General features: G+C 49.5%; 6 protein-coding genes across 8 annotated transcripts in view; 2 read left to right on the plus strand and 4 right to left on the minus strand.

Annotated features, from left to right (window-relative positions):
• Positions 1-346: 346 nt before the first annotated feature.
• On the minus strand, positions 347-1,045 carry FOXG_03093 (uncharacterized protein; the record flags this gene model as incomplete). The annotated part of the gene is made up of 3 exons (XM_018380623.1): positions 347-718; positions 787-870; positions 920-1,045. The coding sequence occupies 3 exons, from the start codon at positions 1,043-1,045 to the stop codon at positions 347-349; spliced, it is 582 nt and encodes a 193-aa protein (XP_018236929.1).
• A 3,406-nt stretch (positions 1,046-4,451) lies between these two features.
• Positions 4,452-6,322, minus strand: FOXG_03094 (aspartyl-tRNA synthetase; the record flags this gene model as incomplete). The annotated part of the gene is made up of 3 exons (XM_018380624.1): positions 4,452-4,685; positions 4,740-5,183; positions 5,516-6,322. 3 exons carry the CDS (start codon positions 6,320-6,322, stop codon positions 4,452-4,454), a joined length of 1,485 nt encoding a protein of 494 aa, XP_018236930.1.
• Positions 6,323-6,677: 355 nt separating this feature from the next.
• FOXG_03095 (regulatory associated protein-mTOR) lies at positions 6,678-12,047 on the minus strand. 2 transcript variants are annotated; one of them, XM_018380625.1, is made up of 3 exons: positions 11,329-12,047; positions 7,441-11,039; positions 6,678-7,378 (listed from the first exon to the last, which is right to left on the minus strand). In XM_018380625.1, the coding sequence occupies exons 1-3, from the start codon at positions 11,701-11,703 to the stop codon at positions 7,162-7,164; spliced, it is 4,191 nt and encodes a 1,396-aa protein (XP_018236931.1). In that variant the 5' UTR covers positions 11,704-12,047; the 3' UTR covers positions 6,678-7,161. The 2 variants fall into 2 exon arrangements, with proteins under 2 accessions (XP_018236931.1, XP_018236932.1); XM_018380626.1 differs by having other exon boundaries at positions 7,441-12,047.
• A 2,666-nt stretch (positions 12,048-14,713) lies between these two features.
• FOXG_03096 (uncharacterized protein) lies at positions 14,714-20,881 on the plus strand. Of its 2 annotated transcripts, XM_018380628.1 has the most exons (5): positions 14,714-14,773; positions 14,834-15,676; positions 15,743-16,118; positions 16,167-16,434; positions 16,483-20,625. In XM_018380628.1, the coding sequence occupies exons 2-5, from the start codon at positions 15,401-15,403 to the stop codon at positions 19,928-19,930; spliced, it is 4,368 nt and encodes a 1,455-aa protein (XP_018236934.1). In that variant the 5' UTR covers positions 14,714-14,773; positions 14,834-15,400; the 3' UTR covers positions 19,931-20,625. The 2 variants fall into 2 exon arrangements, with proteins under 2 accessions (XP_018236934.1, XP_018236933.1); XM_018380627.1 differs by having other exon boundaries at positions 14,753-15,676; positions 16,483-20,881.
• FOXG_03097 (uncharacterized protein) lies at positions 20,411-24,906 on the minus strand. The gene is made up of 5 exons (XM_018380629.1): positions 23,045-24,906; positions 22,102-22,992; positions 21,976-22,048; positions 21,187-21,922; positions 20,411-21,126 (listed from the first exon to the last, which is right to left on the minus strand). Exons 1-5 carry the CDS (start codon positions 24,338-24,340, stop codon positions 20,754-20,756), a joined length of 3,369 nt encoding a protein of 1,122 aa, XP_018236935.1. The 5' UTR covers positions 24,341-24,906; the 3' UTR covers positions 20,411-20,753.
• Positions 24,907-26,220: 1,314 nt separating this feature from the next.
• Positions 26,221-27,037, plus strand: part of FOXG_03098 (serine/threonine protein kinase) — a gene marked incomplete at both ends in the record, with an annotated part of 3,950 nt that continues 3,133 nt past the window's right edge. Inside the window, one exon of the mRNA XM_018380630.1 lies at positions 26,221-26,855. Coding sequence (XP_018236936.1) covers positions 26,221-26,855 — 635 coding nt within the window. The remainder of the gene's footprint in view (positions 26,856-27,037) is intronic.

The raw sequence follows: 27,037 nt of genomic DNA on the forward strand, positions 1-27,037 counted from the left end.
ACGTTCGCCATCGTCTGAGGTAACAATGCGGTGTGAGGGCGACTTATTTGTGTGATTCTGCAAGACGTTGGAGTAGAAGTCGGTAGGTTTGAAAGCGCAGAGGCCCGGTTGCAGGCTCTGGTGAGATGGAACCCATGGCTCATGTGGGATGTCGCGCGAAGGATTTCGTTCTCGGTAGATATTTTCTGGAGATCTCGCTTTAAACGTTCGTTTTCGAGGGATGATTGTTGCTGGGCGGCCTCAAGTCCGGCAAGCTTCGCCTCAAGGTCTTTAACATGCTTTTCTTTCCTCTCACGGAAGGCACGCTGCCTGTACAGCCACATGTTAGTTAAGAATAAAATCGTCGTCATCGATCGCATTTCGAAGTCACGGCAATGTTGTGTGCCGTGAGGTCTTCTCGCAAAATAAAAAGACCAAGGCAGAAGAGTGAGACGTACGCAGCGCGATTCTGTGCTTTCCTCCGAGACTGAGCAGGAGTTAGGTTCTCGTCCTCCTCGCTGCCCCCACGGGCAACGGACTGCTCGTCAGGAGAGCCATTCCTCAGTGAGCCTCCTTGCTGTTGATGGGCTTGGGCTTGAGAAGTATAACCGGGAGGTGTCGGGGGGCCCGGAAAACCAGAGGCAGGCTGATGGGGGTTTGCATTGAAGCCTTGGGCGGTGGTATAATCGAAAGACTGGAACTGGTCATTTTGACTGGCAGAGAGGCCGTCGTAGTTTCCCTATACGTGCCAAAGCAATATGTCAGCTAAGATGCGCTAATGCTATGAGATAGACGAGCTGCAGGTACAACGTTGAAGATGCCGAGAAGGTCGTGCTTGTAAGGCTCAACATTGCTAGAGTAATGCTCAGGTAAGGAAACGCTAAGGCAGGGCTGCACCGGGGGAGTGGGGGAGATCGCGGAGAAGGGGTCGTTTACTGACAGGCGGGGATGCATTGAAGTCATCGGAGCCGGCGGAATGCGAGTGTGACGGCGTCAGAGGAGGAATCGGCATGAACTGGTGATAGGGCTGAGGGTTGGCAAAGTTGTATTGCCCGGTGAAATCCATCGTGAACCTTCAGAGGCGGTGGTTGAGGTTGAGTGAAGGTTAAACGAGGCAGGTGGAGTAGAGCAGAATCGAATCGAGTAGTTCGATGCGAGTGACTGTGGCCACACAAAATGGACGAGGAGCCCGAGATGAATGAGGTTGAGCACAAATGAATAAAGATGTGATGACTCAATGCCGGGTTGAAGAGGCAGAAGCGCTTCTTGGTTAAAATAGTAGAGAAGAAGTTGAGCTTGTATGGGGGCTTGGCTCTAGGTTGGTGGATGAATTAACTAGGTACGAGGCGGGTGACGCGGGTGGGTGAAGAAGAGAGGTGGAGGTGGAGGTGGAGGTGGAGGGGGATAGGGAGCACAGGTGCAGACCGATTGACCAAAGGTGAGCGAGCCCCAAAAGCACAGAGCACGGGCAGGGCAGGGCAGCAGGCGGTTAGGGAGGCGGTAGGGACGGAGTACTGTAAGGCAAGGTGGTAGTAAAAGGTAACAAGGTGCCTTAATGAAGCATAACGTGGAATGCGTTTCACGAACGGGGGGACGGGAAAGGTTGGGCCTGGGCCCTTTTAAGAAATGGCTGAGACTCTGCGATCTAGGCCGAGCTAAGCGATATATGGCAAAGCTAGGTGCCAATCACGACTGACACGGCATTTGCCTTTGACGTGCATATTGGCCGTTGTGTATTAGTCGTGCCAAGCCAGGGTCGGATATCAACATCGTGAGCTTCCTAACTCGAGCATTGCAACGAACTTCCAAATGAGAAACATTTTGGATGATCAAAGGCCTCACAGAGGCTGTCCAGTATTACGGAAAGGGTTCCATGCCGCGTTCGAAGCTAAAGTGTCGCCTAGGAGGAGTTTCGATGGGGGAGCTGCAGCAAGGCGGCCGACGTTACTGGGCATTTAATTCGTCCCTTATTTCCTTGCCTTTACCCGCCAGCTCAGCGCTGTTCAGTTATCTCCCTGGAGCCCGACGGTTGTGCAGACGTTAAGGGCAAGTCGTGAATTAGTCCACGAGCTTGAGGCTAGAAAAATGCGACTCCTGCACATGCAGGCAGGGCTACCTTGAACAGCAGCGTTGACGCAGTAGTGGGAGTGGTGCGCACACTGATCAGGCATTAGCTACCTATGTTCCCCCTTGACACATTGTTCTTATCAGCCGGTATCTAAATTCCACTTCGTGAACCACCACTCTGAACTGCAAAACACAGTGGTTTCCTGAGCTTCTGAAGTCTGTGCTAGCGCCAAGTTGACATGTTAGTCAGACAACTCTAGGTTCAGATATATGACGGCCTCAGAACATGGAACAAACAACGGACCTAACAAACCGACTCCACTGACCAGCGTGGTTCTAGCGAGCTTCAAAGGTTCCGTCTAATGCACAATGGTAAAAATAACTGTTGCCTGATCCCCATCGCTCTTTTCTTTTTCCTCCTTCTGTCCCGAGACCTGGTGGGTCGTTGGCGTGTAGGTAAGCAGGGTCGTCTTTCACATGGGGGTTCAAGAGGATCTGCGCTTGACATATCAAGATCTATCTCCCTCTAGACGCTCCGGATTTGTTCAGGATTTAATTAATTAGACTATGTGCAGTCCTGGCACATTGGTTTCCCTTGCCTAATTCGGCAATATCGTGCGCCAAACAGTACACCCATCGATGGACAACGACCTACCTCAATAACGCCATGAATGCATCTCGCAAACCTCTTTACGACCCTCACTCCCAGCCTTACAAGGACAACTGCTGAAGCTTCTTCGGCCCTATTTGAACACGCAGCCCCGTATTTTGATCTAGTATGTTCAGCCTGGTCCAGCGCACTCGATACAAAAGACAACAACTTCATCAAGCGAAGCCACATCTGCATCCGACTCTGCTTAGTCGGCCGCCCGCCCGCATTGGCCGCCCGCTTAAGCAAGAGACCCTCAAGAGACCCCCGATTGATCCCGTAACACAATGAAGAGCCTGAGCACTAGATTTTTTTGAGCGGTCTCTGCTCGCTTGCACGTGGTTCGGCAGGAGTTCTGTACTCTCTTGGCAACTTCTCCCAACCTTTGCCGGGTTTGTTTGGGGAAGATATACACAAACCCGGCCCATAGAATCCGCACATGAGAGTAAGAGATTAGGGTTGGAGGGGGAGTGCTACGGCGCAGCTGTCGAATTGGTGTGTTGTTGATAATCGCCTCGCCCTCCAGAATCATTAGGACTGTGAGTAAGGTAGTTTGGCTCCTGTACGCAAATGATATGTCGAGTAGTCAGCAACCGCACCCACAGCCTAAAGACATTTGCTCCGTTTAGGTGCTCACTGACTTATCATCGCTAGCACATGGAAGTCTGCGTAACCAATAATACAGTACCCGGGCGCAGCTTCGCGCATCCCCTGCTGGACCCGTCTGGTCTCTCTGTCTCCAGGGTTTGTCTTGGAATGGTCAATTCCTTGGGTAGTTAGGTTGTATCCTAAGACCCTTGGTACATGATATATGCAGTCGAAGGTCGCAATGCCCTTCCCCATGGAATAGGATACCGACGCCTCTCTCCGGGAAATCGGACTCATATGTTGCACCCACGATATGATAACCTAGGGTACCCATCTGGCGGGCGCAGCTTTGTGTAGGTGCATGCGAATGCAACTTCTAAGTTGTCGAACGTGGGGAACGATTAACTTAGATCTTACGCACCCTCCGGAGCAAAACCCGTACATAGATCCCGCACTCGCTCACCTAAAGCCTCAAGCAGGTGGGTGGGTGCTGCCCGCCAACCCCTTCACCATTCCGACTTTTATCACACCTTGGATACTTCCCAGGGTAACATTGAGCTGAGGGATTGGTATTTAGGTACATACGTGTTGTCACCACACAATACCAATGGTCGGGTACCTTAGCCACTGTGCCTAGAATGTGATGCGCGGATTGTTCTTGTTGCCGTTATTCCCGACTTGCACAATCATCATACTCACGTATGTGATATTGATCCACGAAGCTAATGTAAGTCAGACGGCGAGGTGACTGACTGACTCTTGAGGTTTAAGCGAGCCCAACTTAGCACTGCTGAAACTCAATTGATCCATTTGCGGAGTTGCTTCTTTTCAGCAGACCAACCCAGCCTATCTCATACCTGGAACACTTTAATCTCACGAGTCTTTGATGTTGACGTTCTGGATATGTTTGTTTCTTCTAACTCACAACTTCACTCGTTACATTGTGTTTAATACAAAGGAGTCATCACCAGCTTACAATACAATTCCGTTTTGACCTGGTTTACACAAACGGGGAACTTCTTGGCTGGAATATTCAGATCTTGTTTTTGTCATAATCCCCGGAACTGTCTGTAGTCTTGTCTCTTGTTCTCCAGTTTCCCTTTCTCATCTGTATTTTAGTAGTTCTCACATTCTAGAAACCCTACAACTTCTAGGTCCTTTCAACTTCTTAAGGCAAGAGTCTCTTGGGTGTACGAGGATAATAGCTTGCCAAGTGCACGCTTGGAAGGTTCAAATACCACGCAACCACACGGTCCAAGCCAATACCACCGCCGCCGTGAGGGGGAACACCGGCACTGCGGAAAATGTCGACATACTCCTTGATGCCTTGGCTTTTAGGGTCGATACCCTTTGTACGAATTCGTGCTTCCAGAGTCTCCGGAACGTGAATACGTTGACCACCCTGTTGAACAAGTTAGTGACGACTAGACAAACGATATAGGAGAGGGTGCCATACAGATAGAATCTCTTGTCCACGCATAAAGAAATCGAAGGCATTAGTAACCTTGGGATTCTCGGGGTCCTCCAGGGCATAGAAAGGTCGAGCACCCTCGGGGAACTTGTCAAGGACGTAGAAGTCGGTGCTGTACTTTTCCCGGATAAGAGCGCCTAGTGCCTTCTCTTGCGGTGTGCTCATGTCCTCTTCATCAGAGACGTTGCGGTACTCCTCCGGACCCTCAGCTCTAAGGAGTGCCTGACCCTCAGCGAATGTAAGGCGAACCTCCTTACCGGGCTTGGGCAAAAGAAAGTCCTCAGAAGGGTAAACCGTTCGAACAAGAGCAATCTGCTCGGCACATCGCTCCTGAAGCCCTCGGAAGATATGAAGAAGAACCCCCTCGAGCATGTCGCGGACCTCGTGGTAATGGTCCTCGATTTCCATCTCAAGATCAAGACCGGTGAACTATTGATGCAGGTCAGTGCTATCCTCTGTGTAAACGAGCGAGTCTGGTAGGGCAAAGAGGGATGTTTACTTCTGTCATGTGTCTAGGGGTGTTAGAGTTCTCAGCTCGAAATACAGGCCCGATGCACAGAACACGCTTCCGGCCACCAGCAATCTCGTATTGCTTGTAGAATTGGGGAGATTGGCCAAGTAAGCCTGCTTGTCAAAGTAGGCATGCCGAACACGATAGAATCCTCCTTCAGATGCAGCTGCTAATGATGCAGGCGCCTCAATTGGACAAAGTCGCGAGCTTCAAGGTACTCGACAAACAGCTTGCGAACGGCCAGTCGTACATCGGCTATGGCTTGCTGAACAGGAGCTCGCTTGTGCATAACGGGGTTGTTCAAATGAGTTGCCATGCTGGCACCAGGGACGTTCTCAAGGCTTAAATTGTCAACGCCTTCCTTGACCTCCTCGACAGGGCCACCAGCGTCTTCATCGTCAAAGTTGGTAACAGGCCGGTTGGCAACAGCAAGACCCATGCCAAGAACTTGAGGGCCAGGGCTGATAACGTAGCACTTAGAGATATGTAGCTCGTAATTGGAGACCTTCACGCTCTTGACTGGCTCTTGGGGCTTCACAACCTTAGCTTCGACAAGAATGTAGCCTTCTAGATTTAGACTACCGATCCACTTGACCATCTGCTTAGAGACAGGTGTGCCTTCACTGCTGGCCGCGACGACGCCCTGGATAGCCCAGTCACGCTCCTCGCGAAGCTCAACAAAGGCCATCTTAGCACCTTGCATGCGCGCATTCTGGATCCACGCACGAAGCTTGATGGTCTTGCCGAGATGCTCATCGCTCAGGTTTCGGAGCTTGACTCGCTCCGCATCGATCTTGGTAAGATGAGTGGAATCTCCATAGTTGTCTTTAGCGAGGTCTTCGGTATTTCCAGCAGCAGCCTTTGCAGCAGACTGTCGGGCTTCGTGTTCAGCAGCTCGGCGTGCCTTCTCAGCTTCCTTCTTAGCCTTCGCCTCAGCCTTCTTCAATGCCTTCTTTGAGGGGCCAGCCTCTCCGCCCTCGACGGCTTCACCACTAACGGCGGGAGCCTGTTCGGCGGGAGGGGGGGCAGCAGCTTGCTCAGCAGGGGCGTCAGCCATGGTGAAGTTACTCGAATATGTATTTTCGTAGGCGTTGGGTTTCGTTCTCGCGCAATCACTCGTGTCGGTTGACGAGGGAGGGTTGATATAGAAACACGCGATTGGAGGTGTTTCGATATGACCAAAGTTAGGGGAGGCTCAGAACGAGATCGGACTAGAATCAGGAGTTACTAACGATGGTGACTGTGTCGGTGACTAGGTGGGAGAGAATAAGGTGACGCATAAAAATATGAAGTGGTGGTTGCCCATCAGTCAGGGCGCGCGCAGCGGGGTTCCTGCCCCGCCATGCCATTCCATTTCAACTGCGGCGTCATGGTGGGGTTATCAAGCACCGAACTAATAGTAAAACACCCGACCTTATTAACCCCAGCATCTTGATCCAAAGAAAATGCCATCTAAACGGTTGCTTTTCTTTTTAGTGTCCATATACGCAAAGACCACAAGCCCCAGGCTCAAATTAGCAATTCATATTAAGGTTTATCATACATCTCTCCAATGTCCCGTCCTATATTCTAACGAAACCATTTCCGCCCAACGTCGCGGAATTTGACGACGCCGACGAGATGTATCCGTTGTGGAACGAGATTCGCTTCGTCCTGAGCCTCCATCGCCTCGCTTGTCTTGCCTACTCCTAAACGCCGGCATCGAAAGAAATCCTGGATGATATGATATGCAACCTATACAGCTATCGTTACCACCCGTTTGAACCCCACATCCGTATCCCCATGATTCGAGCCTTGGATGACGTCCTTCCTCCATGGTCCGGGCAATCAATACATCCCGTCTCATTTGTCCTCTCCTATGCATTGCTATAAGCGGAACCTGCCGCCCCAAGGACGCTAGCTTGGGTGCAGAGACTCCGATTTCTCGCAAGTGAACAAGTTGATATGTTGATCACCTCGAGCAGCACATCCAAGAATTGGTCGATGAGGGTGGAATGCAGTGGCCGATATAGGCGAGCTGCGGTTCTGTTGTAGAAAGCTTGAATAGGGCTCAACATTCGAAAGCTCATGCCCATCAAGATTAAAGACCTTCACTGCGTGGGCCGATGTACCCCTGTCAATCGAGTTAGTTCCAGTCCCTGTGATTCATGATCCTTGCGCTGAATTAATACTTACACTGCAAAGACTGGTAGATGTTCATGAGTGCTGGCTGTTCTAAGTGTGTCTCGTGTTGTTTGGAATGAGTGCAGCGGCTTATCCATGCGAATATCCCAGATTTTGACTTTGCCATTCCTGCTTGCACTCAGGAGCTCGCGTTGTCCGCCGCGCTGCATATGTACGCTCTTGATCCATTGTCGATCTGACTCATCCTTCCATTTGCGCACCATGGACTCTTGAGGTCGGTTTCTGGTGTCAAAGACTCGAACGGCACCGTCTCCGAAGCCGGCAACAAACATGTTACCCGTCATTTGATCCGAGGTGAGCGAAGTCACGCAGGAGCCCGAGCGTGCTGGGATATCCATGACACACGTCTCGTAAGCGGCATACCACACTCGAATTACTCGGACATCGCCAGCAACAAGGACTCGACCAGTGACTTGTTGCCAGTCGAACACCATGCCAGAGTTGACGTTACTGGGTACCATGTGTGTTAAGGCACGCCAGGATGATGCAAGTTCAATGGCTCTATCCGATTCGTAGTTGCGATAAACTCTGATCACACCGTCAGATGATCCTGTCAGTAGCATCGCCTGGTCGTCTTCGTTGATGAACTTCATGTCGCTGATCTTGGAGCCTTCTGGATTACCGTTACTGAAACGACTCAATCGTCCTTGCTTCTTCCAGTCCCATACGTAAACAGTGTTACCGTCGTCCGCTACAGCAAGATGATCTTCAAATTGATGGAAGGTCATCTTAGCAGGTTGAGCACCATTGTTGATGATCCCAAGTTGATTATTCCATTTGTGACTTCCCGCTTGTTGCTTCAATGGCTGAGTTTCTCTGAAAATGGTTTCATTCCGAGCTCTTCGCCAAAGACGCTCATTGTATTCGGTACTTCCAGGTTCATCTGCCTCACTCGGCTTCATCTGTGGTTCACGGAAATACTCAATTGACCATTCCAGGAATTTGCTCTTGAGAGGCAGTGCAGGAGGCTTCATCAGATCCCGCTCTTTGTATGCGCCTGAATAGGGTTCATGCGCAACATTGTATTGAGCCAGCGATGATGGTCGATCGTTTTGCTCTGCAGGCACCGGTATTTGATTCGGCGTGAGTTTCAGGGATGGTGATCGGGGCAAAGTCGGGGTTGTCGGTCTTGATTTGTCCTCATTGGTGACCAGTGATGGAAAAAGCAAGCTCGCAGTTCGACGAAGGAGTCCTGGGGAGGGTAAAGGCTGCGAGTTAGAAGTGCCAGGAGCATTATTTCGCTGGCTTGCACTCGGAGTATGCTTATGTGCTGTCCTTGCCGTACGCTTTCGAATCTCTGCCATGACTAGCTGCGTCTGAACTCCGACTTTTGAGCTGAGCAGCGCGTTGTGAACAAAGTCTACAACGATAGTCGCTTCGCGTTGTACCTCAGGATGAGGATCCACACTGAGAACGAGAGCCAGCTTCCACAACGCCATATATACTGTGTTATGAGATAGACCATGGGCCATTGGCTTGATGGTACCATCCTTGTTGCGATTATCCGGCCTTGCGTAATGCAAGCCCATCTTGTGTTCCTGGCCGTCATCTTGGGGAGGGAATATGAGATACTCCTTCTCCTCAACCAGTTGTTCGTAAGCTGCAACTAAAAACTTGCTCTCAAAGCGAATAGCAAAATGAGAAAGAAACACAATGAACTCCTTGCGGACCATTGGGCTTCCATCATTACCCATGTCAAGTATCGTCCATGCAATAGACTCCTCAATACGGGCCACTTCCTCTGTCAGATCAGGAATACCCAGAAATGTAGTCATGGCATGAATCATCGCTGCCCGTACCTCGCAACAAGGGTCCCTCACGAGATAAGCGAGCTTGACGTATGCATTCTCCCTGATTCCACGCCACTTGGCCTCTGGAAGGTCTTGCCAAAGCTGGCTTATACAGAGACATGCCCACTGGCGCAGAAGAGGGTTCTCCTCATTTTGAAGATGAGTTAAACAATATGACATAATCTCTGTCTGGTTACAGACCATTTGCCCATTTTTGTAATCCTTGCATAGCATAGCGAGAATAAAAGCGCACATTGCCTTGTGTTCGTCGCTGTCAACAACAGGCAATCCTTCGGAGGGTTTCAGAATCTGTGCGAAGTAGCTATAGCCGCTATCTTTGATGAGGTCCTGCTGACAAGAAAGGTCCACTGCAATGAGACGAGCCCAGATGAAGACCATAACTGGCTTCAACTCGGCCGCAGCCGACTGTAAGAGTTTGAGGACATATGGGAAGATGCCAATACTGAGAGCGAGCTGAACAGACCACGGACCTAGGTCGAGAAACCGGCCGAGTAAGATAAGAGCACGAACCCGGTGTTGTTGACTGAGCAGTACCTGGAGCACAACCGGTAACTGGTCGGGTGACTTTTGGGCCATTGCATCGCCCCTAGTAAGATAAACATCGAAAGCAGTAAGCTGTTCTGTGAAGAATGTCGAGTTTTGATATTCATAATCAAAGCCTTCGCTCTCTTTCTTTTCAAGCATAGGGAGCTGAGCCAATGCCATGTCAACGGCTAGATCCCAGGTCTCCCACAATGGGTGCTGGTGGGTGTCGGGTAGCTTAGGATAGGACTGAGGGTGGCATCCATAGACCGTCATGACGCGTTGGGCAAGAAGAAAATTGCGGAACAGCGCTGCCACCATCAGGTCTTGTCGAAAGAATTTCCGGAAGAGATCACGAGGCAGTGTTGTCCACGCAATGCTGTCTGTGATAGCAGTGAAGATCCAATTAAGTTCCCCCAGTGGTGTTCGCCGCTCCTGGAGGCGACCGGGTAGTTTTTTTGCCCGCTCTGGGCTGATATTGGTCTTGAGGGGGTTCTGCAGAACGAAGAACCACAGAGCCATCTCAATGGGAGTGGTGAGGCAAGCTGTGAACAGATCAGCAGGCAGAAGAGGGTTTGTCGGGAGATTCTCTTTGACAGCGCAGGCAGCCAGATGGATATAAGGCCTGAAATTAGTTTTCGTGTAGTTTGGGTCGCGCTCTGCGGCCTCCTCCTCCTCTTCTTCATGCTTCTCAACAAATCGATGATAGTTGTTGAGAATGTTGCCGGCTTCAGAACAATCCCAGACAAAGATGGTGGGAGCTTGAAGCCAATGTTGCAGGTCGTACAGTGATACAGGGATGTATTGTGTGTAGTTCTTATTAAAAACCCAAATCTCGCCTGATGCGGTTGGCTTGGGCACGCCGTGACCGTTATAGTGAAGCAAAACACGTTCATCCTTGGCATTTCTGCGTAACGAGATGCAGAATTTCTTTGTCTCCTCGACGGAGGGATCTAGGTATTGTTTGTATCGCGCTCTTATCGCAAGCGTTTCGTACTGCGCCTGAAGTGACTTGCCAATGTTTTCGAGGGCTTTCTGGATGGGAGGTATTGTAGGATCTGTCCAGGCCTCGAGCTTCGCACCTGGGTTGGTCTTGAGCTGGTCAGGGGGTTCAACTCCTATATTCAAACACACCGCGAGAGCTGCAGACACTGTTTTTAACCTGTCTCTCTGCCGCCAATCTTGAAGTTCGTATTGTAGTGGTTTAGGTTTGCCTGTCGTCTCATGTCGTTTATCGGTAAAATACATATACCAGTTCTGAGGGCATAATTAGCTAGGTAAACCCAGGGCAACATGAATATCGTGCATGAATGGTCCCCGAGTCAGAGCAATGGATCTATTCCTCTAGGGCTGATGCAGAAGACATCTAACAGGTGATCAAGTTGCCGGGAGGCTCGAGGCTGATGCCCGAGGTGCTTGTTTCCACGTGCCACGGCACACTACAACCAGGTATTCTTTATCTTGCATCTGTCGAGCATGATACAGAAGCTGGGTGTATCCAAGATGACTAACCGGCAAATTGACATGATTGAGAGGGGAAACTCACGTTAGCCAGCTGAGATATGATGTCCTCCGACTGATAATGATCCTCAAAACCATGTCTAGCACCCCATTCAGGTATGTCATCTTCTGTTGGCTCAGGCTCTTCCATCGGCCGGGGCGCGTAGTCGCTCTTCGACCGGAGGAGTATTGGCTTGGAAGGCCGCGTTTTCTGGTGATGCTCGATGTCGTCTCTTGTCTCGAGCGCTATGCTTCCGTTGCGCCGGTTTGGTGCGCTCAACGGTCGTTGATCATCGTCGTCGCTCCTGGTAGCATCGTTCGAGGTTGAACGGCCGTTCATCCTGGGTCGCGCTGCCGAGGCAGCTCCGTTAGGCTCAGCGGTAGGCGCAGTGGTGCCGTTCACGTCGGATCGCAGCGCCATGACGCCCGAATAACCGTAAAAGTATCGCGATCGACGCAGGTAGTTGGTTGTGGCCGAGATGCGCGGGTTGTCGTGACGGGCGCGGGTTGATAAGTCTAGCGTTGGTGGAGGAGCTTGCAGTGAAGCGGGTTTGGCTGGCTTAGTAGGTGTAAAGATGTGGAGGAAGTGACGTCTATTGGAACGACACAGCTGTCATGGCCCTCTGTGTAGCTCAAGCCGGCATTGCGGATGATAGCCCTTTTTTTGAGCCTGTTTCACTATGGGTTGGTCACTGCGCTTAGGTGTAGAATACCCAAAAGCAGTTGGGAGACTTTCGACAGTGGTCGAGAGAAGCAAATGATGAGGTCTAGTGTTCATTGGCAGCTGACCAGCATAAAGGCAGAAACTAATAATTCCTAGTACACCATCTGGTTACGTTAGTGCTGGCGTCTTCACTTGCACATAAAGGCAGCACGCATATAGTAAGGCAAATATAAATCGTAGTTTGATTATGATTGAAATATCTCTAAATCTTCAAATGAGGTTTTGCTTACGTGCAACAGCACTATTGCTGGTCATTCAAATGCTTGAACGCTGAGCAATGTAAGGTTTGGTATGGACATAGGGTAATGTTCTTGTTGCTGACCGGCCTCACCTAATGTGATGAGTCTTACTGGATTGATTGTTTTTGCCCCCGCTCCAATAGAAACCCTGGCTGGCCAGCCCTCAGGGCGTAAGAAAACTTCCGATCTCGAAGCAAGGTGCCCAACGCACCTAAACTAGGTAGTATAATGTTCAATAAATACCATATATATTGAGTCAACCCAAGTCTTTCTATCACTTAGGATAGAGGTTCAAAGTTCTCTTACCTTCTCTGGCCAGCCCATTAGCATGAGGTGGGCTGAAGTAGCAAGCCACAAGACACTGGAGAAGATGGCTGCACGTGATCTGCGTGTGGCTTGTTAGTCCTCGAGCTCGCTGAGGTTTCTTTCTCCTCTAGCTCATGAATTTGATACCGCCCCGACTGTACAATGCAGAGGGTATGATGTATGGTTATCTAACTGACACTCATGTGTGAATATTGTGTCAATTTCAATTGTAATGGCTCCATGGACTTACCATTGGTAAAACCAAAATGGATAATCAATGCGTTTATAACGCAGACCAAATATTGATTGGAATCTAAGAACCCCCAATAGCTGAGCAGCAGGGTATGTTTCTTTAAATTGTGCTAGCATAACAAAATCAGCATCCAGGACATCGACTGTTTGCCGTCACGAAGAATGAGCCCGCGAGTATGGGGCAAATAAGCTGGTTCACCGGTATGATGCGAGTCATCCCAAGAGCCGAGTACGGCCTTGCAGCAGAAGCCAGAATGATCGATCCAAGTGTCCTTTCGAATCTATCATAAAGTACTGGGTTTGAGGACTGGAACTTGTGAGATCTGCTGGCCACTACGGAGTGAAGCTGTCGGGTATCTACTATAGAAAGTTGCGGAGTGCGGGTTTCGCTGGACTATTCTGGCTTGCGAGAAACACCTATATCGATACTGTGCAACCCATATATAGGTACCTAGTAAGTGCTCCATGTTAACCTGAACAAGCCGCTACTATTAACGGGGTGCCGGATTTCCACCCCTTTATTTTTAATTACATTGTTCCTTCAAGAGGGAGTTCGGTGGGGCTAAGCCAGAGGGAAGAAGTAGGTAATTTACCTTGGCGTGCGTACGCCGTTGGGTTTGACGATGTTAGCGCCCGAGAAACATGAAACCACATCCTGGTCACCCAATAGAGATAAGGTATCCTACGTTAGTGGGCAGGCTTCATGATTCCAATTCTATAGAGACGAGGAAACGAAGCTTTAAAACTTCCTAGTCGGTACGTGTGCAGTCGGGGGAATTGAAGCCTGATTGGCGAATATGAGAGTACGGAGTACTTGGTATTGCTTCCATCCGAAAGCCAACGTTGGATGCTGACCATTTCTTTGGTGAGAGGCGAGTGATGTGATATAGGTACAGTATGTGAGTAAGGAATAAGTTCGCGACATACCTACTAAGGTACCCTTAAGGTTAGCACCATGGTTAGTACCTACCATTACCACTGAGAGCCTACTAATTAAAGGCACCAACCATAAATAAGGGCAGTATTAGGTCTACGTAGATAAAAGTCTATAAAAAAAGTCATAAAGTTGGAGAAGCTCGAGTAGGGGTCTTCATGTGCCAGGCCGTTTCATAACCTTTTTACGTTTAACAAGAACTAAAAAACGTTGTATGGAACTTGTGTTTGGCGGTACTTTTCATAACCAACACCCTGCTCTGGCTTCAAAATATGCGTAACTTGAAATCTGTATCATACTGCATGTGCAATGCTCAGATCTTGAATAGGTCAAGTGCACCTTACTGCCAGGCACAATGTACGAAAGGGGCACAAAGTATAGCTGATTGGGCGAATATCTTCAGCTTCCTGTTCCCAGTCCCCAGGGTGTCTCCACCTTCAAGATGCAAGGAACAAAGAGACCCTGGCTAAAAGTTGAATGCACAAGTCGCGATACCGTCTTGTCACCAATTATAAGGCAAGATATTTAGACAATAGCCCTGGCGGTGGACAGTAATTTGTTTCCCCTTTGTGGCGTGGAACAAGAGCTTCGATCAGCAATGACGATGTTGTGTTGCCTGTAGGTAGCCCTCGGCAGGATGTGCAACAACACATGAAGGATAGCACTGTAGAATGGACTCGAGACACTATAAATGTCCAAGTTTGGCAGTTGGCACTTGCAAGGCACATGAAAGAACTTTCTTGAGCCAAGTGGCCCGAGTCGAGTTCTAAAAAAAAAAAAACATTTTCCTTACTATAGCCACTGCAAGACTGTGCTCAATGACACTGTACATTGACTGGTTTGCGTGGAACCCCTAAATATCGTCGGGTCTTAACTGACGCCGGTCTTCAACCATCCAGGGGCGCAGTGGAATCTATGATAATTGGTTGGGACCACCAGGGTATAGAAGCGAAAGGACTGGCCTTTAAAAGACAGCCAGCTAGCAACAGGAGGCGAAAGGTCGTCGAGGCCACCATAGGAGGTTGACAAGGACCAAGTAAGTCAAGCCCCATCCGTCTTTGCGCTGTCAGGTTCCATTCCGCTACAGCTGTCGCAGGCTTTTGTTGGCTACCTTACTCATTTCGTACCTGACCATCACCACTTTCTTTTCATCTCACATCTTTTCCAACGCCAACCCGACAGGGGCTCTTTATTTGCGCATCGTCACCATTTGCCTTCTTTAGCGTCTGAATTTCTGAATCTGCTTCAAACGACCGTTACCCGCGCCGACGAAGATCGATCTAGAAAGCATTTGCTCCTTTACGACGTGCAGCAGCGCATCGGCTGCCTCGAAGCCAGCCAGCCCCCTCTCTCGAAGACCGGAATTCGGGAGGCTGACCACGTCCCTGGAATTCCCAAAGAACAATCCGCAGTTCTATCGACAAGCCTACCAATGCTGGCCCAGCCACTTCGAAATTCGAATATTGATTCTTGCTACTATCCTTGTGGCTGGAACTCACTTGTCGGGGTATTTGCTTCGTCTCCTAACGATCCCTGACCCACGCGACGACTGCATCACGACAACGCACTATCTTCGCGACCTTCTATCGCATTGCTCTCGCGAATTGTTACATACTGCTTTCGAATCGATTTCTAGCCGCTCGGCGGCTGCTTGCGATAAGTCATGGCCTTCCTATTCAAATCAAAAAAGCATCCAGAGAGGTCGCAGCCTGCAAGTCGCGACGCAGGATCTGGTTCTCAAGGGTCGATCCAAAGTGCCAGCGCCCGTACAGCTGAGAAGAATTCTCTGCAACATCGCGCAACTCCAACTGGGAGCTTGAACTCAATCGATAACGAAGGCAGTAACGGTAGTCCCGATCATAGCCATGGCCATGGCCATGGACATGGACGCCGTGGTGGGAGTGCTGACCAACCAATCCAACAAAGCAGCGATACATCAGTGAGTTTTCTACCCGCTCTTGCATCCAATTCTGCCAGGATATCCTAACCACTGGGTTCTTTTTAGGTACGAAATGGCACCCCCATGAACGGTCCCAATGCATCTCTATACCCTTGGTCACAACGCCGATTGACGTATACCTCGACGCACCCCTCTCCCTTCCCTCGATATGGCGCTGCAGTGAACTCCGTGTCGTCCAAAGAAGGAGACGTGTACCTCATGGGTGGTCTGATCAACGGGTCAACAGTCAAAGGCGATCTCTGGATGATCGAGGCTGGAGGTAACATGGCATGCTACCCGTTGGCAACCACGGCTGAAGGACCTGGCCCAAGGGTTGGACACTCAAGCCTGCTTGTCGGCAATGCGTTCATCGTATACGGAGGCGACACTAAGATCGACGAGGCTGACGTTCTTGACGAGACACTCTATCTTTTAAACACCTGTAAGCTTGCCCATTTGTAGAAGTTTCTATTCTCTAACCTTAACCCAGCAACAAGACAATGGTCCCGCGCTCTACCAGCTGGGCCGCGACCCTCAGGTCGCTATGGCCATTCACTCAACATCTTAGGCTCTAAAATCTACGTCTTCGGCGGCCAAGTTGAGGGGTTGTTTATGAATGATCTTTCAGCATTCGATCTCAACCAGCTTCAGATGCCAAATAATCGCTGGGAAATCTTGGTCCAAGGCGAGACAAGCCCCAAGATGCCCGCGGCCCGTACCAATCACACTATGATCACATTTAACGACAAGATGTATCTGTAAGTATCAATGTCGAGCTGCGTCGAATGAAACTGACACACTGGTAGTTTTGGCGGTACGAATGGTTTCCAATGGTTCAATGATGTTTGGTGTTACGATCCAGCTATTAACAAGTGGTCTCAATTTGACTGCATTGGCTATATTCCAGCGCCACGCGAGGGGCACGCTGCTGCTCTTGTAGACGATGTGATGTACGTCTTCGGAGGACGAACAGAAGAAGGGACAGACCTTGGCGACCTCGCAGCTTTTAGGATATCGTCAAGACGGTGGTACACATTTCAGAACATGGGGCCTTCCCCATCTCCCCGTTCTGGACATAGTATGACAACCGTTGGCAAATCGATTGTGGTCCTCGGCGGAGAGCCAAGTTCAGCAACTACATCTGTTAGCGATTTGGGCCTTCTCTATGTTTTGGATACCTCAAAGATCCGATATCCGAACGATGCGCAGCAGCCGGCTCAGCAACGAGCTCACGGTTCACGTAGACCAAGTGCGAGCGAAGGCAGCCGGCCACATCCTGCACGAGACGGATCCAACGGGCCAACGGATTCAAGGAAGCTGATTGTAGGAGGTGCTTCTGCTCCAGCGAATGGGCAACGATCGCCACCCAATAACGGTGACGCAGAAAACCCCCAATCTGCAACCGCCAGCACAAAACTTCCCAGAGCTTCAGCTATGCCTCCGTCTGGCCCTCCCCCTCAGGGACCGATGCCCGCTAGGCCTACGGTTGACGTGTCTGCAGTTGCACGAGTTAGAGGACAGTCCGCCGAACGCAGTGGAGCCTCGGGTTCTCCAAGGACAATGCACTCCGGGTCGCCTATCACACGAGAGGTGATCAATGAAACAGAAAGCCCTATATCGAACGGTCGACGAACGCCAGTCCAACAAAATGCGCGCGCTGGCTCAAGGCAGGATCAAGTGAATGGAGACCCATCTAAGGCGAAGCCAGCTCAACAAACCCGTCCTCAAGGAGCAGGTGATGCCCCTCCAGATGTTGCTCCCAAGCCGGCAATGACACCCCGCCCAGCATCGCCGCCAGTCCCCGTGAGACAGCCAAGCAATCCTCTTTCCAGGCGGTCTTCTGGTAGAAACTCGCAAACAGTTGTTCTTCTAAAGGAACTGGACTCGGCCCGAAACAGGAACGCATGGTATGCTTCGGAGTTAGAGCTCGCGCGCAAGGCCGGCTACGTGCCCAATACTTCATACAGCCCTCTGCTCGATAACAAGGCCACCGAAACCTTTGACGATGAAGACCGACCGCTTATCGAGGCTTTACTGGCGATGCGATCTGAACTAGCAAATGTTCAGACCGCAGTAGACAAGCAAGCCGTAATTGCAGCGAAGCAAATCGCCGAGGCTGAAAAGCAGCGCGATGCCGCCATTCAAGAAGCCGTTTATTCTAAAGCTAAGCTAGCTGCCCATCTAGGAGCAAGCTCAGCAAGCACACCACAGCTTGATGGCCCAAGAGACGATTTTGAAGGAAGGTCTAGTGAGTTGAGCAGAAAGCTTGCAACTGCACTACACATCCAGAAAGATCTTCAGTCTCGACTCGATTCTGCGAAAAGCGAACTTGATTCCGAGAAGAAAGCACGACAGTTGGCAGACGACACCTCGAATGCAGCCCAAAAGCGCATGGCAGAATTGGAAAGTTATAAACAACAAACCTCAACAGAGGTTGAACGTCTCAAGGCTGAGCTGCACCTTGCCCAGCACGAAGCACGAGAGCATTCAGTTGCGCACGCTGAAGTTGCCGCTGCTGTTGAACTTCTCCGCATTGAGAAGAATGACGTGCAACAGAAGTATGAAGAAGCCATTGGAAGCTCAAAGGACCACAGTGAAACTTTTGATTCCCTCCGAGCTGCAATTTTAGCATCAGAAGATTCGACAGGCCTTCTGGAATCGAAGCTCGCTGAAGAACGATCTCAGAGAGAGAAGATTGAAGCACAACTCAATAAGCTTAAGTTTGAGCATGAAGCTCGTACTGCGGAACTAGTAGCTACCACCCAGCGTCTACGCGATGCGGAAGAGCTTTCAGAAAAACACGCGGCTGAGGCTAGAACGAATCGTCAAGCTGTTCTTGCTGGCCTTGACAAAATTTCTGCTCGAGATGTTTCTGGATCAAGCAAGGCAGATGCCGAGCGCATTGCTGCTTTACAGAATCAGCTCACCACCTCAAATGAATTGGTCAAGAAATCTCAACAGGAGCTTGAGGCTGCAGTTCACAAGTTACGTGGCGCAGAAGAACGTATTGCTGGTCTTGAGCAATACCAAGAACAGTCAAGCCGGGAGGGAGTCACCATTCGAAGGCAACTTCAATCTGCGCTGCGTGATACACAAAGCTTACAGGCAGCCAACACCGATCTTAAGAATCAATTGGCCGCTCAACAACTTGAAACAAACGCGATGACAGTCCAGCACAACGCACTAAAAGACATCCTCAGTGAACGTGGCATAAGCCCAACGGCTTCTATTCGTGCTCGGAATCTTCCCAACCCACGAACGAACTCGCCTGATTTGAACCGTGTCAGAGATCTTGAATCTCAGCTCGCCACCTCGTCGGCCGCTCATGAAGAGACCAAGCAAGCATTTGCAATCCAAATTCAGGAATCCGAGGCGGCTTGGCGTGAGAAACTCTCGCAACTTGAAAGCGATTATCAGTCGGCTGTGCACTATGTCAAAGGCACTGAGAAGATGCTCAAGCAGCTCAAGGATCAATTATCCCGATATAAGACAGAGAATGGCCGTCTGAAGACAGAGATTGAGGAGCTGGAAGACCGTGTTCAAAGTAGCACAACCTCTACTTCGCCTCATTGGGAGAATGAAAAAGCCGAACTTGAGGCGCGCATTCGAAGCCTCGAGACAGAGCTTCAAGAGTCTTCTGCTCAAATGGAGAAGCGACTCCTTGGTCTTCAAACAGAACTCCAAGAAACCAATCATCACCGCGAAACAGCTTTGAAGAACAGCGAAGAGGTTACACAGAAGTTGAGCAACCATCGTAAGGATCTCGAACAACTACAATCAGAGAATGCGCTACTGGAGCAGCGCGCGAGCGATGCTGAACAGAAAGTGGCCCTTCTACTAGACCAAGTCGAGCACTCTGTCGATAATTACCGCCGACGCAGTCGTCAAGTGCCAAGCTTGAACTCCGAGATGGCTGCAAGTGCCAATGGGTTGGGACTGGGGCATTCAAGGCAAGAAAGTTCCGAAGGCGAGAGTATTTACGGAGGCACCAGTGGGAATGGTGGTCTGGAAGCTAGAAACAGTGCTGCCTTGGACAGCCTTGCCAACGAACTCGAGACCCTTCGGAGTCAATGGGAAGCAACAAACAAGAACTATCGACTGAGCACCAACTTTGATTTCGATACTACCTCTGCTGCCAAGAAGGACAACGATACCGCTACAGGTGTTGGCCTCAGCGAGAGCCTTGCGGATTGGCGCAAAAGACTTGATACTGAGGAACACCACAGTGATGGCGAAAAGCCCCGACATCCCTAATTCGAAGCACTTCCTGGCTACCGATACGCTTTCATGACTCGAATATACCCACCGTCTTCGTTTTGATTTATCCGGGCCAATGGTCAGTGTCTGTACTTCCTGATCTTCGCAAAGGTGGAAATGGAGTTTATTGTCTCAGTTAACAGACAACCCTATTTTTTGTTTTCATATTCGGGATTTCTTTCTGTTTCATTTTGCACTTTTCAGCTTGGTTGATTCCCTGAAATTTAATGCATTTCGAAGAGTGGCTGGTAATCTATTGATCCCCTTTTCCACTTCTCTTATCGACGAGTTGGGTTGGCGGATTTTTGTTCTAGTTGTTCTTCTACATGTTTGAAGAACACCACATGTAAAATAAGAGACTTTTTTCTATTCATCGGTTCTGTGGTAGCAAGGGAAAGAAGATAGGCATGGACGGTGTCTTTGCCTTTTACAGGAAGATCCTACTTTATAGCACGAGGCAACGTACGGTTGGAAGAAGCGTCAATGAATAAATGAAGTATTGTCTAGTTTAAATTTGAAGTATTCGCCTTCCTCCCTCTGACACCCATGCCTACTGAGCATACGCCTGGACATACTTTTTCGATCAATTCGTTTCAAAGGGGGGCAAATCAGGAATAGAGGCAAGAAACGGCGGTTGGAAATCCCGGAACACCATACCTCCCTCTAGTGTATATTAATGCTATAAAACCATCATATGTCCTCGTGGACTTTCAATCCTTTTCGCCTAGTCTCCTATCCATGCCCCGTAGAACGATGCAAACCGGCTTTGACCCACTACTTATTGTCATTATGAGAAAGAAGCAACGCCTGAGCTCACGCCTCAAGCAGAAGCGGCCGTAAGACCCTTCTGAATATTCAAGCATCGTTTAAAATCAAGTTTACGCCCCTCACGAGGCATGTGCTCACCACTCGCAATACAAAGCACGCGCATCTTGGGGTCATATCGCAGACCTGTCAAGAGTTTGGGAGTAATGAGGAAATATTGACTTGAGTGCTCACGGCATGCGATCTCGACCATTCGTTCGTGTACCATACGCTCGTTGCGAGGGTCCATGCCCTGGTTGATCTCATCCACAACACGGAACGGTGACTGGGCTAGAGATTGAAGAGCCATAAGGAAGAAGATGGTGGAGACAGCTCGCTCGCCACCGGATTGGCGATGTGCTGTCAGCTGTTGAAGGGTTTCATTTTCGCTGGAAGTCGCTGGTTAGAATCGGGCAAAGATAAGTCAGGAAAGGAAGAGTAAGACATACCGAAAACGAACCATGATGTCTAAAGCCCAGGCGTCAAAATCCTCTGGCTTGTGAACACGAACCTCGCCAGCACAACTTATTTGCTCAAAGTTGTATGCAAAAGCGTCGTTGATCTTTGAAACTAATTCATCAAGTCGTGGTTCCCATCTGGATTTCAACCCGTCGATTTCTTGGCTCAGCCCCTGCAGCTGATCGTTGGATCCAGCTATCTTTCGTGTCAAACGGTCGATTTCCTCAGCGCGTTTTTCGAACTCCCGTAATATATTAGGATTGGCGACGTGTACCATTTCAAGTTTCGCCTCTTCTCCTCCAATTTCGTCATGAATATCTTGGGAAGACTTATTTTCGCAGAGTTGTGAAAATAGATCGCGCTTCTCTGGCTCATTTTCAAGGACTTGCTGGACCTCGTCGGAGAGACGGTTGCCCTCATCGCGCGCTCGACTGGCGTCATCGGTGGCCTGTTGCAATATCTCCTTTTCAGCATCAAGACGCTGCATGATGTGTGCATTTCGTCCTTTGAGACCTTCGACATCAGAGTAAGCTTCGATGCCGCGGATTTCGGCTTCGAGGAGTGCCTGATGTGCTCTTCGTATGTTTTCAATCGCTTCCTTGTGGCGAAGAACAATCTCAGCCCGACGAAGCACCGCTTCGTCCCAGTCGTAACGAATCTCGACCATTCGTTTGCGTGCATCTTGCATGGATTGTTCATGAGCTATCTTGGAGCGCTCCTCGGATTCTAGTCAAAGGTATCAGTAAATTTGCGGCATAGCATCATTCAGTGGTTCTCACCGATCTTCTCAGGCAGAGACTGCCATTTTTGGTATTCTTTTTGCAACGCATTCTTTTCTGACTTGAGTCGAGTCTAGATCTCATTAGCATCAAAGCAGATGAAATCAATCCGCAGCCTTGACTTACAATATTATCATGAGTGCTGGTCCGTCGGTCCTCGATGGCTTGGATTTTGTCTTGCAACTCATGGTATTGCTGTTTCAAAATGTCTCTTTCACCATTCAACTCAACCAATCGCTTGTTCATTTCTTGCTTTTCTTGGGCGTCGATGGGCTGTGAGGTCCAGAACCTCCCGGGTGGAATATTCTTGGTGACGGCGGTCATGGCCTGGGGTCCATATTCTTTGCGTCTCCTGACGATAAAAGACTGGGTACCGGCTGCCCAGGAGTTAACTCTGCCGCTTCTGACCAGACGATCGTATTGAGCATCGTTGTGATCCCGGAGAGAGACTCCTGACTGGTGAAGCCTCTTTTCAGCACAGAGCATTGCTAGAACGGGTTCGGGTCCCTCAAGAAAGTCGATGGCAAAACCGTCAAGACCCAGGTCACTTGCCTCATCCATACTGACGGGTCTTGAGAAGGCATTGAGAGGCTGAGCACAAGATCGAATAACAACAGACAAGCTTTGAACACGGTAGAGCTCGTCTGACAGCTTCTTGTAATCATTTTTCGTTTGTGCTGTAAAGCATGTAAAGTCATCTCCTTGAAGAAGGGATTGCACCTGATCCGAATATCGTTCATCCTTGATGGAACAGCTGATTATGGGTGGGCCAAAAACCTCCTTTTCAAAGTCTCCTTGATGCTCTTGGATCCAGGTCCATGCCGTTGCTAGCTCGGGGAAGTTTTTCCGCATGAAGTTGAGCTGTTGACCTTGCTGGGTTTCCAATGACTGGATATTATTCTCCACTTGTCGGATCTCATTGTTGATCGTTTTGCCCTTGTTCTTTACTTCCTCGCGTTGGCTAGACACTTCGCGTATCTCTCCTTCTAATTCTCTGAGGTTGTGTTCTTCTCCTCGCTGCAGACAAGTAGTTAGCGAATATCAACAATCGCGCGGGTAGGTTTCCAACAATTTTTTGATTAAACTCGGAAGGATTAAACTCTTCTGGCTGGTTTCTAATATCAGCCTGGAGAGCGGTTATTCTTGACTTGGACTGGGCCAATTCCTTTCGCTTGACGTCAAATCCTTTGCGTTCCGCTTCAAGGCTATTCTCGAACTCTTTGAGGTTTTCGGAAGCGGTGCTTGCATCACGCGCCAGTTTTTTCGCAGCGTCTTCTGCGTTCTTCAATGATGTTTTTCTTGCTAAGGTCGCTTCATCAATTTGCTGGGCATAGAGCTGTTTTTCGTTCACGGCCTGTAATGAGGGGCCGGCGTCGTGTTCGAGGCGTCTTAGAGACCTCTCTGCGAGCTTCCTCCGCTCTTTGGCATCTTTGTGTCTTGTACGAGCCTCTGAGTACTTGGCAAAAACCAAGGCTGACTTGAGATTTTTCACCTGATCTATGATTTCCTCCCGTTCCCGGATCCTGTCCACGTCTGTTTGGAGACCTTGTTGTCGATTCTCCAGGTTTCTCAGAGTCTCTGCGTCGACATGTGTAGCCTGTTCCAATTCTTTCTTATCTTTGTCCAATTCTTGAAGTTGCTTCTGCCAGATTAGCATTTCTTCTGGGGCGGCTGCGCGAAGAGTTTCCCGCAGAAGGTCCACAGGTGTGCAGGCAGCGAACTCGACAACCCTGTCCTGCGGAAGGAATTGGCACAGGTTATCTACCTGAATCTTCAACTTGCGTATCAACCGTTGCACTTCCTTGTGGCTGGTTTCTTTACCATTGAGCCACCATTTCTGATTGTTCTGTTCTCGACGAATTTGAACCTTGACGACGTAGTTCTTGCGATGATTCGGTCGCCTGTAGAGTTCGATCTCAATTGTGGCCGTATCCTTTCCGTGTTTAACAAACTCCTTGACTGAGCCAGCACGACCAAGGTGTTTCGGGCTGTAGCCTAGGCCCAGACAGATAGCGCAGACCAAAGAGCTCTTTCCAGTGCCATTTGGACCAACCACCATGTTGAGATGAGGCCCAGGCAGAAATTCTGCCTTTTCGTACGTGACAAAGTTTTGCACGCTGACTCTAACGATGGCGCCTGGTTGAAAGCCATCATCCATATTATTTCCGTTCGATGCACCGTTCACTTTCCCGTGATGGGGCTGCTCGGGGGTTGCGTTATGGTCACCATCTTGGTCAAGCCTAGGGCGCTTAGAAGAGCCAATATCGTCGGCATACGAGCGGTGTCCGTAGTGGGTTTCGTCATCGTCGTCGTCGGTATTGTCTGTATCAGATCGGCGGCGGCGACGTGATGATGCCGGGGCCATCTCGTCTATCGGGCGAGACACGCCACCTATATTGGCATAAGAGGTAATATGGAAACCAAGAGAATGGTGTTGACTTATTGGGTGATAAGTTCTCAGAATGGCAATGCACGCACGACAAAGAAGGTGATGCCGATGTATAATGGATGCGGCACGCGTTGAATCGCGTCAGTGCGCGCCTGTAGATGTGGCGCCGATTTAAAGTGGTGGGGTAAGATTGTGGAAAGAGCCAAATCGGCCTACGGGACAAATACCTGAGCTACAGAAAACCCTCGTGACTTAACTGCCTGCCTACAAAGCGAGTATGGTTGAGCTGTTTCGGACTAATTATCATGTTCTTTATCCGATTGGGGATGCAAAACTTTTGTTATGGATATTAATGTTACTTTAAAGCTCGCGTATTAGGTTGGTTCCATGTAAGCTGAAAAGGTGCCCTTTATCTTCTTTTCAAGTGCCGGTTTGAACTGGAGGACATTTTCAGTAGTGAACTGAGTTCGAAACAGTGTCTCGTTAGCCACAGGATGAACTGACCAGTTGTCAAACAAGCCACATTATTTTTAGTAGGCTACCAGATCGTTTTATACATCCATTACCTCTACCTACTACCTCAGGTCCTATGTAAAGCCCTTTGAAGCTTAGTCATCCTCTGCCAAGAAACCCCTTGAAAGGAGGGTCAGACAACTTCATCCCTTTGGATTCCAGTTACTACCGGGGTGACTTCATCACTTCATCTCAAAAGTACCACCAGCTTGGTCATGCTTGTGAAGGCGGAATATTGCCTTCTTTTCCCCTACGGATCAAAGACAACATACACCCAACCCAAGTTTGGCACGGCACCTGTTTTCCATCTCACCAACACCAGCTTCAGTGATAATTTGACCCTGATATCGCCATTGACCTCTGACTCAAGAAGTCTTGAGCACAGAACGGGAGCTTAATGACAGGCATTCTTCTATATGGACTATTGAGCGGACCTAGCCTAGTGCAAGTTCTCCCTCTGCCCCTGAATGATCAGTATTCCTTTGCGATGTGGTATAGTTACCAGTATTTTCGATCTCTTCTCGATCACCTCAAACAAAGATGTCTGCCTGCCATCTTATTGAATGAGGGCTTTCTCATGTCGAGCTGACTGCTGATGCGACATTTTGACTTGGATTGTTCATTGTGCTTTTTAACCTCTCCCTGCGTAAGAAGGACTGTGGTGGTATTCAAAAGGTCTTATCATTGGCCATGAACTCGAACTGCATGAAGAACTGGAATGCATCGCGATGCCTGGATGCAAGAGAAGGCCCTCAATTTCAGCTTGTGCCAGCTGTTGTTGACCAGAATTCCCCACCATATCATACCTAACCGTGCGTGGTGCGATACTGGCATATTGGCAGGTGTATGCAGGTGGCAGATGCCAGTCGAATGCCAACCGGTTACAACTATTATATTCCAGCCTTTTCTCCCTTGGTATCGCCCACACCAGCCTTGCCAAACATATCTGCCGGTGTAAACATTGCATTCCATACTCGAAAATTCCCCTCCCGTCGCTCCGAACTGACTTTGTTTCTTGTCTCTTGTGTCGTTCATTTCTTTCTTTCTCTTTCCTATGGCTCCTGGATCTCTGATCTTTAGCCAACCTCACTCGTTTCCGCTCACTCAACGCCTTCGTTTCTCCCCCTCTACTTTACAACTCCTCTCCTGCTCCTCCAACCATCGCAACACCTTGTGCTTTGTTTGTCAATACCAACCTACTTAGGTCACTTAGGCCAAGTTCATCATAATTGTTGTGACGTCCACGAGCAAACCTTGTTTTTATTTCTCCAGCATTTGGGCAAGGCATGCGACTTTGTGGCTGCAATATTATGTGCTGATCCACCACACTCAGGGCGATTACAATGGCCGATACTATGGTGTCAACCGTTCGTTCACCACTATCCGAAGCATCAAATCGAATCAACTCAAATTATCCTACTCAAGAAGGTCAGCGCCACAAGCCGCGGTACGACCGCCCTAACTCATCCATTGTCAACAACACCGCACGCACAAACTATGGGCACCCGACTGCATACTTTTCTGGCCGACCTCCTACTCAACAACAGCCTACAGTTTCAACACCTCAAGAGCAAGCCACTTTAAAGCCTCCCAGTGAGATGGATGATGAACGTCGACATTCGGCGGCATCTTACGATTCTTCAGGAAGTGGCCGCAGTAAGAAGAACTACAAGACGCATATAGGGCCGTGGCAGTTAGGCAGGACCCTTGGCAAAGGCTCATCTGCGCGCGTAAGACTATGTCGCCACACAGGTACAAATCAGCTGGCTGCCGTCAAGATTGTCAACAGACGGATGGCGTATCTTGTACAAGATAGTAGTTTGGCTGCTCTTAGCAAGTGGGACAATAATCTCCCAGAACAGATCGATGGCGAGATGCGTGTTCCCATGGCTATTGAGCGAGAAGTGGCAATCTTGAAGCTCATCGAACATCCGAACATCATGAAATTATACGATATCTGGGAGAACCGCTCAGAGGTGTAAGTGCTCCACGCAGGGATTTTTGCGAGAGGAAACTGACAATTTAGCTACTTGATACTTGAATATATTGACCAAGGTGACTTGTTTACCTTTATCAACATGAAGGGGCCGCCTGAGTGAGGAAGTTTCTATCTTCTTTCTTCCGACAATCATCAGCGCCATCTCAACTGCCATTCCTTCA

The sequence above is a fragment of the Fusarium oxysporum genome, chromosome 8, assembly GCF_000149955.1.
Source record: "Fusarium oxysporum f. sp. lycopersici 4287 chromosome 8, whole genome shotgun sequence".
Classification (NCBI taxonomy): domain Eukaryota; kingdom Fungi; phylum Ascomycota; class Sordariomycetes; order Hypocreales; family Nectriaceae; genus Fusarium; species Fusarium oxysporum.